General features: G+C 36.8%; 1 protein-coding gene and 1 pseudogene across 8 annotated transcripts in view; both read right to left on the reverse strand.

Annotated features, from left to right (window-relative positions):
- On the reverse strand, positions 1-16,507 carry LOC141580102 (thyroid hormone receptor-associated protein 3 pseudogene; annotated as a pseudogene).
- Positions 1-22,211, reverse strand: part of THSD7A (thrombospondin type 1 domain containing 7A) — an 885,997-nt gene that overhangs the window by 494,756 nt on the left and 369,030 nt on the right. For 4 of the 8 annotated variants that reach the window (XM_074379522.1, XM_074379517.1, XM_074379516.1 and 1 more), the window contains exon 1: positions 16,503-22,211. This exon is cut by the window's right edge. The exons of the other annotated variants lie outside the window; for them this stretch is intronic. In XM_074379522.1, coding sequence (XP_074235623.1) covers positions 16,503-16,680 — 178 coding nt within the window. In that variant the 5' untranslated portion in view covers positions 16,681-22,211. The remainder of the gene's footprint in view (positions 1-16,502) is intronic. 8 annotated transcript variants of the gene reach the window in all.

Below are 22,211 nucleotides of genomic sequence, written 5' to 3' on the forward strand. Positions count from 1 at the left end.
ATTCCCTGCTTTTTATGACTCCAAACTTCATTCCATCCCTGGAAACATGCCATTTCATTTCTTCACAAGCATGCCTTCTCTGCCTGGAATTCTGTCTATAGTCTTCCTGTTTATCTTTCAAACTTGAGTCTTATGAAAGTTTTCCTTTCCTGTGTCTTTTGCAAAAGAATTACTCCCTCCTCCATTTTACATCCATATGTGTCTCTATTTCTGTACTAAGTTCACTAGCCTCAAATAAGTTATTTACACTTGATAGAGAACTCCCTGAAGACCTTACGTGCTAGTCATGCCTCTTCCCCTGTACCTGACACAGACCTTACCACAAAATAGGTATTAAGTGCCTGCCAGTTTCCCTCAGCTGAATTTTGCTAACACACACTGAGGACAAAAAAAGGTCATCTAATTCAGACTGTGAATGGAGTCCCCTGAAATAGTTGTGCAATGTGATGTATGTTTTTATACAGATATGTGTAATCTACATTATTCCATCTGGGTCTGTTACCATTCTTGTCTTAATGATGTCATAATCAAGGGAAATTATTTACAAGTACTGTTTTAGAGAAATGCTATCTGTGGATATGCTGGCAGGTAGGTACTAGTAGAAGAAAAACACTTCTTGGTAATTTGTGCAAGCATTGCAGTTTGAAAACATTGTACAGGCACCAGAGTGGCAAACACAGGAAGATGGTTAGACATAAAAAAAGGTCTTAAAATAAAAGCCGTAAGTTAGTGGAAGGTAATACAAGGACTTGTATAATAGCTTTTAGGAGTGGGTAATGGATGACGGCACAAAACTTTGTAAAATAAAATCTTACCATAAATTTTCTATAATTAATATTTTAGTAAAAATGGTTATAATTGCATATATTTTTAAAAGTCACTACTATAAATACCACATAAAAACATATTTCAGGAGGTATAATTTTTATAATATCAAGTAAATTATGAAGTCCCATGTGTGAATTTATTCATGTATTACCATATTATCTGCATGTGCCTGTATATATATATATTCATGCATCTAGATATGCAGACATGTATACATGTGTGATCATGCTTATAATGGTGCATCAAATTATTATTGTGATTCTGTTACAAGTTTACAAGTGGCACATAAATTTTAGATAATATACAAATAAATGGGTTGTAATGGACATGAAACAGTTGAATAGAGTTGTCTCTCCTTTAAGCTGGGAGACATTTTCATTTCCTTCAGAAGATTTCCAATCACATATATTGAAGTGTGAAAGTAGGATATTCATACACATCAAACACACACACAGACACACAATGCATTAATGCACTTTAGGAGAGGAGCATTTAGGAAAGGAGGTCTCATCATTCATCGCACACTTCCAATGTCCTTACACTCACAGCATCATGGGGGGAATGTCTTGCCAAGAATAATCTTGGGTTTTACAAAGAAAGAAACTTTGGAACTCACAATCTCACTTAAAGAGTCAAACCTCCAGCATTGCCTGCATGGCTAAGATATGTACAATCACAAGTAAAATGAAAACACTGAGGCAGAATGTCTCTGCATTTAAAAAACATACTTTGAACAACCTTACAGTAAGGCTGAGTTTTATAATTACACTGTTGACTCTGACCACAGGTAGAGAACAGAGCAATGTCAGGTACAGAGAAGCCTGACATTCATATGCAGATCCAAGAAGAGATAGGAATCAAAGTAAAAAAGGAAAGGAGGCAGACAAATTCAGGAGACACATTCCGTATCAGTGAGGAGAACTTCGCAGTTCATACCAGGATTATAGCCAAGTAAGGGATAACATTTACTGAGCACTGATTTGTGCCAGGCACCATCTAAGTACGCTGTAGGGCTATCTCAAGCTATCTTTAAAAATACTCTGTACAGCAAGTTACTAATATCATACCACATGTTATATCTATGAAATAAAAGAGAGATTAGAAACTATATTCCCAATAAATAACAACATTAGGTCAAAATTCGTGTACTTCTGGTTCAGAAGTTGTTCTTAAACATCTTTTTATTGACTACACACACACACACACACACATACACACACAGAGGCAAATACACACAAACATATATTTATTTAACTAGTTAGTGATTAGGTTCTTCTTTCATTCCAACCTATGAATTCAACTCTTTGCAACTAATCTAGAAGTACCTGGATACAGTGGAACTCCATAACATTTGTAATCACAATCTAATTTTGGTAGAGAAAACAAAAATAACTTTTAAACAGTGCAAATCAAATAGTCACTATTTGTGTTCTGATACCACTTCTTCTCAGGCACAATAGAAAACATACCTCCAAACACATCAGTCTACAATACTCAGAATGTCCTGTCACTGCTAGTGTTATTGTAGCCCAAGGGAAAACATTTTATACAGAATGCACAGAACAATTAGAAAGCCCTGTATTGGCCATATACTGTAAGTTAAATTATTTCAGCTACATAATCAATATCTGTGTCCAGTACATTTCTTGGGGAAGTTCATTTTCCATCAAGCCATATCATTCTAAGTTAGCTCTGTTAAGAGTGTACTATATCTCTAGCCTTGTGCACACCAAGTGTCCACTTCCGGGTCATTGTTTACCTATCTCCTTTCTGAGGGTGATCAACAATTTGTGTCAATGGGAAGATCGTGGGAGCATTAAGTAGAAGGTTGACTTGACAACTTCGTTTCCAGGTCAACTTACTCCGTCTCTGTCACAGTGGACCTTCACTGTTTCCCAGAAGTTCCGGAAAACGCTTACATCTCCCACTTTTTCCCAGACCATGGCTTCCTCGGTGCAAAGCAAGGAAAAGCAGATATGCAGCTACATAATTTAGTAATCATACGAGAGTCAGCTAGAGATACAGGAAGTATGTATTATACTGGAAAATCTCACCAGCTTGCAGGCTTAACTTAATCTTTATTGTATTTGCCTATTTCCTTCTACTTCAAGATACCACTCATCACTCCCAAGGTATTCCTCTCAAGGGGAAACAAAGTGTAGGACCATCTACATTTATTCCTTACTTAATTGCCATGTGGTTTTTTTTTTCATTATTGAATGATTATCACTAGTAGGTGTCATTCTATCAGAGCAATAAAAAGTGGAATATGTTCAGCACAGTCTGGACGGAGTCATTGAACTCTGCCCCTAAGAGTTAGCCACCTACTCTTGCTACTGTTACTCATATCATTAACAGCAGGCAGATCTACCACTAAAGAATATCTGCAGATGAGAAGTAGATGAAACATCGCGTCGTTAGGGAACTGCTAATTGAAAGAAGACATGCATCCATGAGAACGACTCAAATAAAAAATACTGAAACACCAAAAGTTGGTGAGGAGTAGAGCACCAGGAACTCTCATTCACTGCTGGTGGAAATGCAAAATGGTACAGCCACTTTGGAAGGCAGTTTGGCAGTTTCTTATAAAACTAAATATATTCTTGCCATATGATCCAGCAACATGCTCCTTGGTATTTACGCAAATGAACTAAAAACTTACATCCACACAAAAATATGCACATGAATATTCATAACTGCCCAAACTTGGAAGCAACCAAAATGCCTTTAAATAGGTAAGTGAATAAACAAACCGTAGTATAGCCAAAGGATGGAATATTGTTCAGCACTCAGAAGAAATGAGCTGTCAAGCCATGAAAAGACATGTAGAAAGCTTAAACACCATTGCTAGTGAAAGATGCCCAACTGAAAAGGCTACATATGGTATGATTCCAACTATATAACATTCTCCAAAAAGCACAAATATGGAGACAGTAAAAAGATATGTCGTTGCTAGGGATTTGGGAGGAGAGACGTAAAAACAGAAGGAGCACAGGGAATTTTCAGGGTAGCAAAACTATTCTGTATAATACGATAATGGCGGACAAATCTCTCTACACATCTGTTAAAAACTCATAGAATGTACAATGCAAAGAGTGAACCCTAATGTAAACCATGGACTTCGGTTAATAATAATGCATCAATATTAGTTCAACATAACATAACGAATGTGCCAAACTACTGCAAGATTCTAATAATAGAGGAAAATAGCAGGAGAATGAGAACCTGAGGCAACTTTGTACTTTCTGCTTAATTTTCTGTAAATCTAACACTGCTCAAAAAATAGTCATTAAAAATAATTTTAATCCAAGCATTGCTCTCCCACCCTACTCCTGCCCCCCACCCCCCACACCAACAAAAAATGAGAGAAACAGCTAAAGCCTAATGCGTTTTGTTCTGCTCAAGAGCTGGGCCTGACGCCCGGCTGCATGGCCAGCCTCCTCTGTCCACTGGGATGCAACGCCACGGATGCCTTCCACGGCAGCAAAATCTGCATGGCTGGTGAGGGGTCGGGGTAGGATTTTAAGAATCTTCTTGAGGTTCCTCCGTAGCTTCTCGCCAGCCACCTTCCCAGCGCCTCTCTCCTCTGGGCAAGGAATCCCGTCAAGAGGTGGCTCCTACTCGATTGTGGGCTGTAAATTGTCCTTCTCCTCTCGGTTCTCTGTCCCACTCGCCTCATCTTCCATCTCCCTTTCCTTCCCACTGAGCTTGTCGTGGGCCCACTTGGGGCTGGTACTTGATTTCTGGAACATGAACCACCTGACCCCGAGGAAAGGCTCCTCGGCCCGGGCCTGGCTCACCCACGTGTCACTGCCTGCACCTTCACGGTCCTCGTGCAAGTGCTACGTCTTGCTTTTGGGTGTGTACTCTGGGTCCCACTCCTATTACCGATTTCCTTTTTTGAAAATCGCTGTTGCTGTTGTTGTTATTGTTCTCAGGGCAGTTGCCTCTGCCCCGGCCTCTTCCTCTGGCTCAAAATGGAAAGGTTCCTCAAGCTCTGCCACCTCCCCTTTCACTTGGACCCACAAAGTCTTTGGTCCCCAGTCTCGACTTGTCAAAGGCCGTGGCGCTCTCCTCTCCTTCCTCTGTCTCTTCAGTTCTCTTCTTCGGCTTCGCAGGAGTGAGATGACTGGGAGGAAGAGGAGGAGGATCTGGACCTGCCTCTGGCTCTCGGGTCCTTCTTCTGCTTCTTTGATCTTTTATGAGTTTTCTGTTTTCTCTGCTAACCTTTTCCTCGAGTGGCTGGAGTCTTGGGAATCCATTAATTCTCTCGATTTGCCTCATTGAAGATCTCTCTCCTTATGTTTTCACAACATTCACTATCAAGGCAGAGAGCGACAGGGTCATCTTTGTACTTCCCCTCAGCCTTGTAGCCAGGTTCCCAGGTCCATTTCGTCATGAGCCAATCCATGTTTTCTGAATGTACTGGGGAAAATGTCTATTCTCCTGTGTCTCTGTGGGCTTTTCTTGTTTTTGGCTGCTTCCTGCTCAGTTCCTTGCTTTAGGTATTTGGTAAAGCGTTCACGTAATGTCACTCCTGAGGACCCCAGGTGATGTTATTTAACATGGTAAACAGTGGTCACTATATGCTGGACAAACAGTTCTGAAGGGCTATGCTGAGACCGAGCTCACCATATGTGCTGGAAAATGGAACAAATTACCATTAGCAACCAGCAATTTTGTTCTTAATTTCACTTCATTTGGAGCTCTTAAGAGGACTAATTTGATGATTTTCAGTCTCTTTTCCCCATCTTGATTTTAAAAGCCATTTTTCTTTTTTTTTTACACATATGTAGTAATATTAAAAGCATTTAATTTGGGAAATTTTAATTCTTATAAGAGATAACAAAGAATGTGAATAAACTTTGAAGTATTCACCTCAAAAAATAATAATTTTAAAAGAATACAGATAATTTGCTTGTTTTCTCTTTTCTTTGTGCTGTTTTTCTCTCTTAAAATTATCTCACTTTCTCTCCAAGCTGTATCAGTCTTTGCGTAGCTTTTCCTGAATTCACTAATGTGACTCCTTCTATGTGGACCATCTCTCTCTGACATCTCCTGTGACTTGGAACCTCCTACAAAATTATCCAACTGCATGTGTCATTTGAAAATTGTTCATATAAGGGAACACATTGGTGCTTTTTAAAATCTGACCTTATCTCATTTCTTTTCTCATAGCATAACTTTGATATAATAATATGGACAAAATAGAAACAATACCCCAAAGGTTATGATTTCACATACTAAGCTACGTAAAATAACAACTAGCTCAATACCTTTTTTTCTGAAAGATGTATTGGCATGTTTTTTGCTATGTCCTATCATGCATCAGAAACAACATTTAGGTTACTTTTTGGTATCAGTGCTCTAAGTATTGCCAAGTTTCCCTTACCCTTTCCCAATATGGTATTTTTAATACAAATTTATAGGGTACATGTGCTACTTTGTTGCATGAATAGATTGCATAGTGATCAAGTCAGGATTCTTAGGATATCCAACAACCAAATAACGCACATTGTACCCATTAGGTAATTTCTCATCCTCCACCCTCCTCTCATCTTCCCAAATGTCCATTGTCTATTATTCCATTTTCTACATCCATGTGTACAAATTTTTAGCACCAACTTATGAATCAGAACATGTGATATCTGACTTTCTGTGCCTAGCTGATTTCACTTAAATACCTCGAGTTCCATCCATATTGTTCCAAAACACATAATTCATTCTTTTTAAGGTAGAATAGTATATTGTGTATATATACACCACACATTTTCTTTGTTCACTCTTCTGTTGATGGACACTTAGGTTGATTCCATGTATTTGCTGTTGTGAACAGTACTATGATTAACATGAGTATAGGTATTCTTTGGTATATTAATTTTTTTCTTCCTTTGGGTGGATACCCAGCAGTTGGATTGATTGATTGAAGCGCCATTCCATTTTTAGCTGTTTGAGAGATTTCCATAGCATTTTCCATAGAGGTTGTACTAATTTACATTCCCACCAATTGTGTAGTGGATATTGAGCATTTTTCCATATACTTGTTGACCATTTGTAAGTCTTCTTTTGAAAAATGCCTATTCATGTCCATTGCCCACTTCTTAATGGGATTTTTAAAAATTGAGTTGTTCAATTCTTCCAGTACAATCTGATAAAAAGCATATTCTAATATCTAGTATACCCTAGATAATAGTCCCCTGATGGATGAATAGTTTGCAAATATTTTCTCCCATTCTGCAAGTTATCTGTTTACTCTGTTGATTATTTATTTTGCTCTGCAGAAGCTTTTTGGTTAAATCAAGTTTTATTTGTCTACTTTAGTTTTGTTACCTGTGACTTTGAGGTCTCAGTCATAAATTGATTTCCTAGATCAATATCCAGAAGATTTTCCCATAGTTTTATTCTAGTATTTTTATAGTTTGGGATCTTATGCTTAAGACTTTAGTTTCTCTTGGGTAGATTTTCTATGTAATGAGAGATAGGGATCTAGTTTCAATCTTCTGCCTATTGCAATTCAATTTTCCTATGTCATTGATTGAAAGGAGATTTCTTTCCCCAACGTATGTTCCTGTTAGCTTTGTCAAAGATCAACTGGCTTAAAATATGTGACCTTATTTCTGGGTAATCCATTCTATTCCATTGATCTATGCATCTATTTTTATACTAGTACTATGTTTTGGTTACTATAGCCTCGTAATGTAATTTGAAATTGGGTAATGTGATTTTTCCAGGTTTGTTCTTTTTGCTTAGGATTGCTTTGACTATTTGGGCTCTTTTTTGGGCTCCATATGAATTTTAGGATTCTTGTTTGTAATTCTGTGAAACATGGCATTGGTATTTTGGTAGAGATTGCATTGAATCTGTAGATTTCTTTGAGCAGAATGGTCATTGTAGCAGTATTAGTTCTTCTCATTCATGAGCATGTGATGTTTTTCCATTTGTTTGTGTCATTGGCAATTTCTTTCATCAGTGTTTTGTCATTTTGCTTGAAGAGATTATACATGTCTTTACTTAAATTTATTTGTAACTATTTTATTTTTGTAGCTATTGTAAAAGCTATTGTAAATGGGATTGATTTCTTTCTCAGCTAGGCCATTATTGGTGTATGGAAATCCTTTTAATTATTTTATCACTTTCCATTAATATAAACCTTTTTACCCTTTGGGAACATAGGAACTAAATGCATGGGAACCACCCGAGTATTTGAGTTTTTGATCCAAGTAACTAATGAATTCTGAGAACTAATTGTACTATGTATACTAAAAACAAAAAAAACCAAAAAAGATATAAACAGTAGTGCTTTAAAAACTTATTTAAATAATCACCTGTGAAGAAAAAACAAAAAAAATGCATAAAACAAAAAAAATTCTACTGTGATAACATTTAATGCTGTCATTATTTGAATGCATTTTAAACTATCAGTGTAAAGTTCTGATAAAAAAAGATAGACCTTATGATTCATTGGCACTTCTACCTCACAGTCTACACTGTCTCTTGTATTAGGAAAGATACATTTTTTTCAAGTGCCATATCCTCAGTGCTTCCTTCATTAAGGGCCAGGATAGTGTGCCTTTATAGTGATTCTAAGGGAGGCTGTTCTATATATTCACTACACTGAGGGACTTCTAATCCTCCCTTTACAAAGAAACCCCACTATCCAGTATTCTCATTCTAACTCATATCAGAGGTCAAGGAACTTCTATTCCTCCTGAAAAGACCTAAACCACAATCATACTTCACCAATAACCTAGTGAGAATCTCTTCCCCACACTATCAGGCCAGTTCTCTATGCAGTAATAATGGGCAGAAGGAAATCTGGATTATGTGCCATCCTATTGTACTCTTCATCTCAGCTATGATTGGGGGCTGCCATCATTAAACAAGATAGTTTATGTATAATTTTCAGAAGGAGTGACCTAAGTTACCCCAGTTCCATTGAAACAGTAAGGCATCTTTTTTCTTCCTCTCAGCAAGGCATTTTACTTCTATAGAAACTTGAGTTTCACTATAACAATCCCCCATCTTGAATTTTTACAGTTTTCTCTTCAAACTTCCTTAACAGATCTTGGGTTAGTTGTTCTGTTTCTTCTTCTAAAAGTCATCTATTTGAATAGGGTGGAGGAGAAGTTGGGATACTTTAGTAAGAGTTGTGTCTACTAGCCTCTGCGTGAGTCCTTGGATGCATGCTGACACAACATCTAATGAGAAGTATAATTATCTAATATATCTAGGGCTGTTCTATTTCCTTCGGCCATTTGGCTAGTGGATCCTAATTGTTCAGCTACTCCTGTGACAGCAGCTTTAGTATAGTTAACAAACCACTGTTGGTTATAAAGCCTCTTAAAACTCCCTGAGAATTTGACTTTTTGGTCTAAGCAACCTATATACTTTTAATGAATTCTGAGCACTGGTGGTGCTACGTACACTACAAAAGAAAAAAAGACAAGTCATAAACTGTAGTGGTTTTTAAAATTTATTTAAATGACCACTTACCAAGTAAAAACAAAACAATGTATAAAATACAAGCAATTAAATGCTGTGACAGCATTTAATTTGGAAGTGATAGGTGACAATTTTAATTTCAAGAATGTAAAATATTAGATTCTTGAGAAATCCCCTGAGACACAATAATAAAAGAAGCATATGTTCTATTTACATAATTAACCCTAAATTTGGTGCTCAAAACATTTTTATAGTATTCGGTAAATGCTATCTACACATAAGTGCCAAACTAATTAAAAAAAAAGTCTATAACAAAAAAATTTCTCTTTCCATACTTGCTTTATTTGTCTTTCATGCTGTCCTTTGGTTGGAGAAAACAGGTATGTTACAGCAGTAAAATTTCTGCAATTTATGTCATTTTTAGGGGAATAACTGATAAAGAATGGTAAGAGAACTATCACTTTTTGAATGTCTGCTGCATTTAGGTCAAGGTAGTACATACTTTCTATTTACTACCTGTTGAAAAAATTCATAAATGCCTTCTTACTTCAGAACTTGTGTCATCAATCTAAGGTGAAAAACAAAGCCAGAGAATTGATCTAACTTAACCAGTCAGGTAGAGGTAAGATTTAAACAGTGGATTGTCTGATCTCAGTCCATGTTCTTTTCATTCTATAACGATGTCTCCCTTATAACTTGGAGTATCTACCAATCTGATGAACTGTATCAATTTGTAATTCCTAGTGTATTTACTGGAGAAAAAAAAGAGATGCTTAAGAGAAGGCTTAATGCACATTATTGGGCTTGTTCGAGGTCATAAACTCAAATAGCTATTGTGTCATCTGACAGAATAATAGCAATAATAAAAACTATCATTTACTGAACTAATACGTGTCAGGCACTCTCCTAGTACATTACATGCATTAGCACATTTAAACCTCAGAAACTCCTATAGAATGCATCCTATTAGTCCATGTTGGAGATGAAAGTAAAAGATTCAGAGAGATAAAGTAACTTTGTAGGTAACATGAATACAATATTTTCCATCCATCTTGCCCCAGATTAATTAACAATGACACCCATGCTCTGTCTATCCTATTCCATCCTACTCATTCATAAAATTAGAAAACAATGTGACATTCTGAATAAAAGTAAATTTTAAGAACAACTGAAGGTCAAAACACTTGTGTTGGGATAAATCCACCTCATATTATGACTACCTGGAATGATATCCCTCTCCTTTGTCACTTAAAGTTTGGTAGAATTAAAGAAAGTTTGGAAGAATTTCCATATAGATTGCAGAATATTTTACATGCAGAGTAATAAGTACTGTTATCCTAAGTACAAAAAGCAAAAGGAAAGGGTAACTTTATTTTTATTTCAAATTTAAGAACAAAGGCATAATTTTAATGTAATTACTGTGTAAAGGAGACAGTGACTGTCAATAACAGTAATGTCCTGCATTAGATGAATCCAGTTCAAAAGCGTTTAATGTGAGTATTCTTCTTGAGAGAAAACACATACCTGTAAATACCCCATCACTTGAATTCTGAATTATGGCTATTATGTACATATTTCTTGGATTTCGGTGTAACTTCATCATTATAAAAATAAAATCAATTACTTCATTATTTTTGAAAATATATCTACGACGGAAGTTGATAAAAGTTTATGTGTTCAACATTTTTAGTCTGATTAAAGTCTGGCATTTTGCTCAATTTATTGATACTCTTAACTTGGAATTTCCAAGTGAATATAACTAACCACAATTATTATAGAAACAATCTCATATGCTAAAATAATAAAAAGTATAAATGTAATTAACACTTGTTAATAACAGTAGTATTCATCTTTTAGTAATATAAATGCTATGTCTCTTGTGTGTATGAAATATGTTTTCCAATTATTCACAAAAGATAAGCATCTTTGAAATGACTATAATATAAAATGTTGAAAATTTTAACTTTTATATTTTATTTAATTAATTTTTAATGACAAGATCTTGCTCTGTTGCCCAGGCTTGAGTACAACGGTGCAATCATAATTGACTAAAAAACTGAACTCCTAAGCTCAAGCAATCCTTCCACACCGGCCTCTAAAAAGTTGTAGGATTATAGGTATGAGCCACCATGCCCAACCAACTTTTATATTTTAATAAATATTTTTAGTATCTAAACTTCTGGGCTTTACTCCCTTATAAAACAACAACATCATACTAAAGAGACTTACATACCACTTAGTTATTCAACTTTATTCATACTATTATCTTTTCTACCATCTTGTTTTTTATTCAATCAATTTTTTATCTCTACCTCCATACCTAAAATGTCCTTTCCCAAGACACTGAATAATATTACCAAGTCCTCATAGTTCATATTTTCTTAAATATTTTAGAATCCTTATCCTAGTCTTTCTAAATTTTTAAAATATTTTTTGCCACAATCTCCTTTATAGAAAACCTTCTTCATCTAGTATATATAGTCATTTGCCCTGTACCTTTTCTGAACACACTTTCCTAGCCTGCTTCTCTAGTTTTTCTCCCACTATGGCCCTTTATATCACAATATTCTCTGTGAAATATCCTGGCTTTTCAATGTTTTTCTTCCTTTAACAATCCTGCCCACTCCCATACCTTGAAATACACATTTATTATGTTCGATGATTACACCTTCAGCTTAACTCCTTCTCCTAAACTGAATCATCCATGCACTAATTTTCCCATGAGATATATTAATCTCAATATATCATTGCTACCTCAAGCTCAGTATATTTGAATTAAATTGATACTCTTTTTCACTACACTAAGAAATCTGTCTTTTTCATACCCTGTATCTCCATTACTGGCTACAGGCATGATGGAAACTTTGATGACCTTAGTTCCTACTTCCCTTGGAAGGCACTGTATCCCCTGCACCCTAAGCTGAAGCTAACACTTCTTCAATGTGACCTCAAACCCTCTTCTACTCACTCTTCTTTATAACCTTTATGATTGTAGCTCTGTCCCCCTTTGTCTCTCCGTCAGTCCCTCATGTCACTGGCCTTGTAGCTTCTAAATTCATCTCTCTTCATTCTAGACAAACAAAATATCACTCTTCTGCTTGAAGTTTCCAGAGGCTACCACCTGCTTATAAGTTAAACTCCAATATCTTACCATAGTTTGAAAGTTTATTGATAATCTGGTCCTAACTCACCGGATTGGCATGAAATCTTTTCATTGCTGTCCAGCATCCTGGGCTTAACCTGCAGGATACCACTGGGACTTTCAAGGTCTAGGAATGCTGTTGTGCCTTTTAATTTTAATTTTCTTTTTCTTCTCTGCTTAGAATGACATTCTACTCCTTCCTCAGTCAAAATCCAACTCACCTTTCCAGACTCAGATCATATATTAAATTCTCTTTGAAACCCTTCACACCTCCTTTAACAGCCAAATAACCTCTCTGCTCTTCTAATGTTCTATTCGTGTGTATGGTATGCCATGTTGTAATTGTGCATTTACAGTGTTGTTTAATTGTGAGTTTCTCCTAAAGCTGATAATCAGTTGAATAATAATTTTTTTAACAAGTTAATTGTGAGTTTCTCAAGAGCATGGATGGCAATATCCCAATCAGCCTCTACCACAGTGACTACATATTTTAGGTCCTCAATAACTCTCTGTTGTGAATTTACTTAAAAAAGCATATATATACACATAAAAAATTATATATAATGTATAATACTATATGTGTATATATTATATGTATACACATGTGTACAGTTGGTTCTTGAACAACATGGTTTGAACTGGATTGTTCCACTTATATGCAGATTATCTTCTACCTTTGCTACTACTTAGACAACAAAACCAACCCCTTATCTATCTTCCTCTTCCTCCTCAGCTTATTCAACCTGAAGACAATGAAGATAAAGAGCTTTATGACGATCCAGATCCATTTAATGAATAGTACATATATTGTCTCTTCCTCATAATTTTCCAAATGTCATCTCTTTGTCTCTAGCTTAATTGTAAGAATATAGTATATAATATGTATAACTTACGAATATGTATTAATTGACTGTCCATGTTATCCATAAAGCTTCTGATCAATAGTTGGCTATTAGTAGTTAAGTTTTGAAGATGTCAAAAGTTATACGTAAATTTTCTACTGAGCATGTGGGTCAGCACCTCTAATCTGTGCATTGTTCAAGGGTCAACTTTATATATCCTATTGTTGTTGTATGTATGCATTTATGTGTGTACTTATAATTTATGTATCTGCCACCATATATATTCATATATATGAAGCACTTTTGGAGTTAAAAAGGCCCTTAGATATCATTTTATCTATTCATTGAATATTACAAAATAGGAAACCAAGAACCAAAGTCATTAGTGACTTTACCAAAACTCTATACCATGTTAGTAATATAAACAGTTTGAGTTCCTGTCCCAGATCTTCATCCAGGGTAATAATTTTCACGTCATCATCTTAATTTGGTCATCTCACTATTAATCTGATTCTCTATAATTTTCTGTCAAGCTTACCGTATTGGAATAGACATTATGGATGTAGGATACAATAAATTCCTCTTTAAAGGTTTAGCTTGTTAATTTCGTTTAAAATTCTAGAGGGGAAAATCATTAAGTACCATGAGTTCTGAGTTCTTCAAAGAACCAGTATGTCAGTATGTTCAGCTTCCCTGTTCCTTGTTTTCCATTTTAAAGTTTAACTTCCTCGTTCTTTGTACCTTCTTGTCCCCATTTCAGTAAACCCCCTCCTAGCCTCTGTCACCTGCTCTGTCCTTAGCCATCCTTAGTCACCTGCTTTGTCCTTACTCATCCTACAACTCTCTCCACCACTCTGGCTCATACCCCTGCTCTCTCTAAAACAGTCAATCAGAAGCAGTTTAGACTGTGTAGTCCAACCCTAGCCAATAGGAGGAAGACACAGCAGTAGGGACTAACTGCATTAGGGATAAGACCTGCTTTCTCTCCCTTGTCCCAGTGTGTTCTTGCCATTGTTCCATCCACTAGACACACCCTTCTATAGAAATAAATTGCCTTGCTGAGAAAACTTTTGTTGGAGTGCTATTTTCACTTTGTGGCACCAAGCATTTTACTTCCAACATGCAATACCTCACCTCTTTTCTCTTTCAATTCCCTTCTTGCTTCTCTATTTTCATCAAGTGATACACACTTAATGATTCTGTAACTGCTAAATTTTCATTTATGTTATATCCTTTTTCTTTAAATACTGTCTAGTTCTTTTGAGAACTACTCTCAGCTCCTTTACAGATATTTTAAAGCCTCCTTTCCCTTTCGTAAAAAATAATAAAGAACTCATTATTTTGCTTTCCAATTGAATGAACTTAACCAAACCAAGAATCATCATTAAAGAAATATCCTTATCATCCTTATCATACTAGCTTACATTTGCATACAGCTTTGAAGTTTACAAATCATTTTCTCATAACTGATTTGATTTTCACACACTACAGATACACAGAAGAAAGTGTCATCAAATTTACATGCAGTTGAGAAAACTAAGAGTCAGAAGTTAAGTGAACTGCCAAAATTCCTATAGCTAGCAAAAGCTGGGACTAGCACTGGAATCAAGGTCTCCATACCATTGTTTCTGAGAGCTTTCCACTATTTTCAGCTGTTTATTGGCTTGTGTTCATACCATGACATTTATGATGACATATATTGGCACCTCAGATGCTGTACAGTGAATGTTGGCTAGGCTCTTTTCCATCTGAATTATTGCTTGGCTCTTTTTACTTTGCTAGCATAAATTTCAACTAGGCAAGTACTATTTTGTCCTACACTGATTTACCTCAGAAGCTCTTCCCAAGCATTTATATGATACCATTGAATGGTAAATTATAATTTGATTAATGTTGGTCAGTATGAATGTGCTTTTCATACTGTCAAACCCCAACTGAAGTTAAACTGGAGGTCTGCAACTCTTTGTTTTAAATTGAAATAATTTAGTTTTATTTCATTTGAACTCATTAATCAACTGATCTTCAAACTTTAAGTGTTAGCCAGAATAATCTTGCTTTTTAAAATGTATACATGTTTCATGCAATATTTTAAGACAAATTATGTACTTTGACTTTAAATAAATTTCTGTTTAATCTCCTCACTAAATTTCTAGATAGTTGCACCGCTTTAAAAAATTTCAGATATCGATATTGATGCAACTGGAGAGTAGATTGAGCTGTGTCTTCAGCAGTGGTGCAGAGATGGGCTGAAGCAGGGCAAGAGACCCACTCTCTGAAACCCCATGACGAATACATACTTTCCCTTTCGACTACAACTTTCTCTTACTGTTTGGCCTGACCAAGTTACTCTTAAATTACCCGCTAGCTCTAAGCAACAAGAATAATATTTTCCCATTTTACTCCTATGAACACGTGAAGTTTCCTGTCTTCTAAAGAATTCTCAATGTTTATTCATGGACAGAGAAAGCCAGCCGGCAGCAAAGGGGTTGGTAATGCCTCACTCCGTATTGTTTTCCTGCCTGTCACAGCCCCGCCAGAACCTCCAAGCATTTTACCCGGGGGTACTGATGGACAGTTAGTTGCTGCTTTTGTTGCATGATTGAAAAACAAAGCAAAAGAATTCACAAGGAAGGAAGGTAAAGTTTGAACCCAGGCATACTAAGCGTTGTACACTTTAAAAATCCTCCGATTCGCTAGTTAAGGATTGAGTTTTTTGAGTCTTTCCGGAGGCCTCGCTGGAGCCCCATTTGCCTTTAATTGTTGGAACCGCCCTCAGTTGGCTTGTTTCTGAGTATCCCACATATCACAAAGCTAAAGTTAACAATTTCAACTCTATATCTACAAATACCATTAACAGTCAGTATATTGCTTGCCTCAAGAATTAAGACCGACGCTAAACTCTTTGCTCGTTCTTTGCTAGAAGTATGTTTGAGAAACTCCTAGCAGAATGAGAATCCAGAGATTAAAAATATTGCACTTCATTATGGAAGTGCAGCATTGCCCTCATTAACTGCAGAGCTGCGAGAGAAATATTCCAGCGACTCACTGTTGCCTCTTAGTTGTTTTGCTTCTCTTTCATAATTGCATCGGACATGACCTATTTGCTTCCTAAGAAATCATACTTTTTACCTTAGGAACCCAGCATAACCGGGCCATCCAGAAGCACCGGGGTCCCTGCAGAAGGCCATCAGCTCCTTAATGTGGCCCCAGATGTGAAGATGGGGAAAGGGTAACTCCGTCCCACTTACCAGTCTTCCACAGATAGAGGGTGGGCGCCTCCGCCTCGCCCTGCGCTGCAGCCCCGCCGGCGCCCGGGCGCAGCAGCAGCAGCAGGAGCAGCTGCAGCGGCAGCAGCTGCAGGACGCCCCGGTGCGGCCCCGCAGCGCCCCGGCTCCCGGACGCCCAGCGCCTGGCTTGCAGCCCCATGCCGCCCGCAGCCACTCCAGGGTCCAGAGCCGCAGCACGCTCGGCAGGGAATTTTTCTCCGCTCTTGGAACGTCTTCCCAAAGAGTACAGAAAGCAAAGCTCTTTCCTGCTATTGTTCGCTTCAGATGAGAAGGAGGGAGAGCGCGTCTAACACCAGGGAACAATAGCGTCCGAGGAGGTGGCGGTGGCCGCTGCCGCCGCTGCCGCTGGCGGGGATGCTGCTGCCGCTGCCATCCCGCGCAGAATGGCAGGTCCCCGCGGCTCCGGAGGCAGCTGTCCTCAGGGAGCCTCAGCTGACTGAGCAGGTCTGCTAGGTCTGGGAGGCAGCGCAGCCCCCGCCAGCTGGAGGGGGAGGAGGGGGGCGTGAGCCCAAAGGAGCGAGAGGGGGCTGGAGGCAGAGGGAGGTGAGAGTACCAGGGCGAGAAGGGGAGCGAGCAAAGGGGAGAGGGGACAGCCAGGCGACACCCAGCTCTGACAAACCCGCCTAAAGAACTCCTGTGCACATGGTGCGATGAAATATGTTTGGAACGATGAACCAATAAAAAGAATCATCACCCGGCAGGTTTCAGAATGACAAATAACAGGCATTGATATTCATTGTCACCCAAGGAGTCAAATGCTAGATCTAGTGGCATGTTATTCTTAGTACGCATTTACACAAAGCATCAGAGTTTATGATCCTTTTTTAAGCCATGGCTTCTGAATTACTTTGTGTGGGGAGCTGTGTTTGAGATCAGATGTGAAAACATCAGAGCAGCAATGTTTACTTGTCAAAAAAAAAAAAAAAAAAAACTCATTGAAACACTTCCTTAAATGTTGTTTTTAACTCAAATCTATTCTCAGTAAAAATTTTGAGCAATATTGATGTTCTGTGACAAATTGTCTTTTAATAGTCTTTAAAACTGAATTAGTATTTAATGAGTATTTCCAATACTACCTAATTACATAAATACAACTGTACAAAAATAATCTTAACATTAAAATTTTATTTCAGGTATAGAGTTCGGTCCCTTCGTCTACTTCTCTCTGTCAAAACTATGCTAATTCTAAGTATTCAGGCAGTTGTGAGTCAAATTAAAGGCCAAACTGAGTCAGTAACGCTGTCTGGATATCTCAGAATTAGTAAATTCTTCATTTAAAATTTCATTGACTCCAGTTTTTCTTAACTCTTACTGTAGCAAGATGCCTGTCAGAATCTAAAGAAAGAACCACATGGGTTTGCATCTTTTGTCTTTTGTGTTTTCACTTTCTTCTACCAATAGTAATAGAAGAATGTGTGTGAAGTCAGATACATAATGCTTTACCCTTCTCCTTCTCCCGTATTTACCCGATAATAATATTTTATTATTAATTCATTTCATAGTAAAGGTAAAATAGTATCAAGGCATTTAGCCATCAAAAACTCAGCAAATGGAAAGCCAAAGAAAACTATTATCTCATCAACAATTTTCAGCCAAATAAAATAAAATTTCAAAAGCAGGAAAACTACTTTTTATGAATTTACTCCAACACAGCTACTCAAGAGTTCAAAATGAGGAAGCTACTGTTTCTGAAAGAGGAAACCTTCCATAAAGCTCCCTTGGGACCCTTGTCATTTTGCAGAGCCTTCCAGACACAGCCCTTCTGCATGCATTAGATTAAAAGCAGGTTTGATCAAATAATTCCCAGGTCCTGCCTGTTTAAGTATTCTGACATCAGAGGAAATTAGCTACGTTGAAGGTTGCAAATTCGGTCTTTGTTTACTTTCCACTCTGTTAGGCCTCTAAGAAGGAATTAAAAGCTCAGAGAGCCCTAGCTCTGTGAGTCTGTGATTAGGAGAGATAAGCTAGTGTGGATTACTATTTCTTCACTGGTGAAAAACAGGCAACGATCAAAAGATTACAGGTTGATAAGGAATAAAAAGGAGCCTGATCCTAACTAATGTATGGTTTCCTGAAGGACCACTTCTTTCAATAGTTACACCACAGAAGAAAATAGGACCTGCTATTGCTTCCTGGGCTCTGTCCTTTCAGGAAAATTTCCTTGTCCACTTCACAAGAATCATTTTCCCATCCTTTCTGCTTATATTTCTCAGCTACTGTTAGTGCCCTAAACCTTGAAATCCTCTAACTCTGGCGCAGGGATAATTTCAAACTGGACATACTCCGCTAACAGCAGCCCATTCTAAACATTTGTGGGAAGCCCCAATCAATTCAGGTGGGAATTCATTATTACAGATGACAGAGAATTGGAGGACTCAAGTTAATGTGCAAGGTAATTACCTAGCCCTTCAAAAAGCCATCAGACACTGTACTTAATAGCTTAATGTCAAAATAAATTTTAAGATTCTGATCTTTATATTTACCCATGGTAGTATAATAATAACTCATCAAGAGTGTAAACATCATAGCTACAAATTCAAGGAATATACAGGGTCAACTTCTAGGTTCAAAGCTGCAACCATTTACAATACAATGATACATTGTGCAGTAGTGTTTGAAAATAGCCAACACTTGATTTCCCTTTTTCAATTTCAGTGTACACAAGGCTTAGGTATCACACACACACATGCACATATACAAACACACACAATCATCAGCAAAGACATCTCTGAACAAGGTTAGAGAATCCAAGTCATGTAAACATTTGTCTCCATACCTGCCACACATTTGTTCATAACCATGTCATTATTGCACTTGAGGACAAAAACGTATGGGTCTCTGAGGAGACAAAAGTGAGGTATATATTTGGATACATGTTCCTTTGTGAAAGGTATAGTGTCTAGGTAGATAAATCCTATCAATAAAACTGATAGATGGCAAGAGATAGCAAGAACGTAGCTATATTTGTTTTCTAGAATATGACATAAATAATACACAAATGTTTAATGACATGATGTCAAAATTTAGTCATGAGAAGTCTCAAGGATGCAGATTAAATTGACCATCTGTACAGCCTGCCATGAAGCAAATCGTTCATCATTTTTCATGGAGAACTGTTCAAATATTAATGAGCCAGTGCGATAAAAGTTTTCCAAACCAATGGATGACAAAGGCAAAGCATATTTTTTAATAGTTAGAAATGAGAAAATATAAATTTATCACCTCTCATGTGATATAGATTTCTTTATCATGCCTCTATTAATTTTTCTATCATTTTTAAACTCCAGAGGTGAGAATGTATACATACCTATGCACGTCTGTTTTCTCTTTTATTACAACATAAGCATATGAATATATATTACAACCCATAAAACTCATGACAATGAGTTTTAATCATTAGTACATGTATTTTAAAACAATTATGAAATGTTCAATTCCTTGATGGAAAGGGAAACAACTTTTAACATTGTCAGTTTTATAATTATAATAAATAGTGAGGAAATAGTTATTTGTTGATAGTGTTACATATGGAAATATCTAAAGATGTTTTTTTCAAATAAAAACTTAAAAATAATTCTCCACATAAATGCATCTTGCCTCCTAAAAAATAAAAAATACTCAAAGGAATTCTATCAGTGCAACCTCTAGGTGGCACACTTGACCAAGATTTGGCTTAGACAAAATTTATTTTGGGCTTCTTTCTATTCTCCTCTTCCCTGACACTCACACACCAACTTTATAGGTACATCTCATTTTACTGCGCTTCACAGACACACACACATACACACACACACACACACACACACATATACATATATATATGTATATGTGTGTGTGTGTGTGTGTATATATATATAAACATATTGAAGGTTTGTGACGATTGGGCATTGTGCAGGTCTATCAACATAATTTTTCCCACAACATGTGCTCACTTCATGTCTCTATTACATTTTGGTAATTTTCATAATATTTCAAATGTCATGATTATTGTATCTGCTATGGTGGTCTGTGATTAGTAATCTTTGATGTTACTGTTGTAATCATTTTGGGGCAACACAAACTGTGCCCATATAAAATGGCAATCTAAATTAATGAATGTTGTGTATTCTGACTTCTCCACCAACAAGCTGTTTCCCTAACTCTCTTTCTTTCCTTGGGCCTCCCTGTTCCCTAAAACATACAAATACTGAAATTGGGCTAATTAAGAACCTTACAATGGCTTCTAAGTGTTCAAGTGAAAAGAAGATTACAAGTCTCTAATTTTCAATCAAAAGCCTGAAATTATTAAGCTTATTGGGGAAGACATATCAAAAGCCAGGACATGCCAAAAGCTAGGCTTCTGGCACCAGTTAGCCAAGTTGTAAACGCAAAGGAAAGTTCATGAGGAAAATTATAAGTACTACTGCAGCAAATACACATGTGAAAGAAAGCAAAACAGCCTTATTGCTGATATGGAGAAAGTTTTAGATATTTAGATAGAACGTCAAATCAGTCACAACATTCCTTTTAAGCCAAAGCATAATCCAGGGCAAGGCCCCAACTCTATTTAAATCTATAAAGACCCAATGAGGAGGAAGCTGCAGAAAAGTGTGAAGATAGTAGAGATTAGTTCATGAGGTTTAAGGAAAGAAGCCATCTTCATAACAAAGTTGCAAAGTAATCTGTAGCAAGCTATTCAGAAGATATGGCTAAGATCATTAAATAATCAATTTTCAATGTAAACCAAAAAAAAAGCTTTCTATTAGAAGAATATGCCATCCAAAATTTTAATAGCTAGAGAGGAGAAGTCAATGCTTGGCTTCAAAATTTCAAAGGACAGGTTGACTCTCTTGTTAGGGTCTAATGCAGCTGGTGATTTTAAGTTGAAGCCAGTGCTAACTTACCATTCTGAATATCATATGGCCCTCCAGAATGCACTAAATATACTCTGCCTGTGCTCTATAAAGGGAAGAAGAAATCCTGAATAACTGCAAATCTCTTTACAGCATGGTTTACTGAATATTTTTAGCCCGTAGTTGAGATCTACTGCTCAAAAAATAAGAGCTCTAATGGAGATATACAGAATATTAATGTTTTCATACCTGATAATACAACATTGACTCTGAAGTCCATGGTTCAAGGAGTAATTCTGATTTTCAAGTCATCTTATTAAGGAATACATTTTGTAAGGTTTTAGCTGCCTCAGATAATAATTCATCTAATGGATCTGGGCAATGTAACTTGAAAACTTTCTAGAAAGGGTTCACCATTCTAGATAGCATTGAGAGCATTAATATTTTATGGGAAGAGGTCCAAATATAAATATTAACAGGTCTTAAAGAAGTTGATTGCAACCCTAATGAATGACTTTGACGGGTTCAAGACTTCTCTGGACAAAGTCAATACAGATGCGGTTAGAAAAGCAAGAGTACTAGAATTGAAAGTGGAGTCTAAAGATGTGATTCAATTGTTTCATCCTCATGATAAACCTTCAACATATGAAGAATTGCTTCTTAGGAATGAGAAAATAAAGTAATTTCTTGAAATTGAATCTACTCCTGGTGAAGATACTATGAAGAGTGTTGAAATCACAACAAAGAATTTAGAATATTACATGTTTAGTTGATAAAGCAGTGGTAGGATTTGAGAATGACTCCACTTTTGAAATCAGTTCTACTGTAGTTAAAATGC

The sequence above is a fragment of the Saimiri boliviensis genome, chromosome 10 (genome assembly GCF_048565385.1).
Source record: "Saimiri boliviensis isolate mSaiBol1 chromosome 10, mSaiBol1.pri, whole genome shotgun sequence".
Taxonomy (NCBI): Eukaryota; Metazoa; Chordata; class Mammalia; order Primates; family Cebidae; genus Saimiri; species Saimiri boliviensis.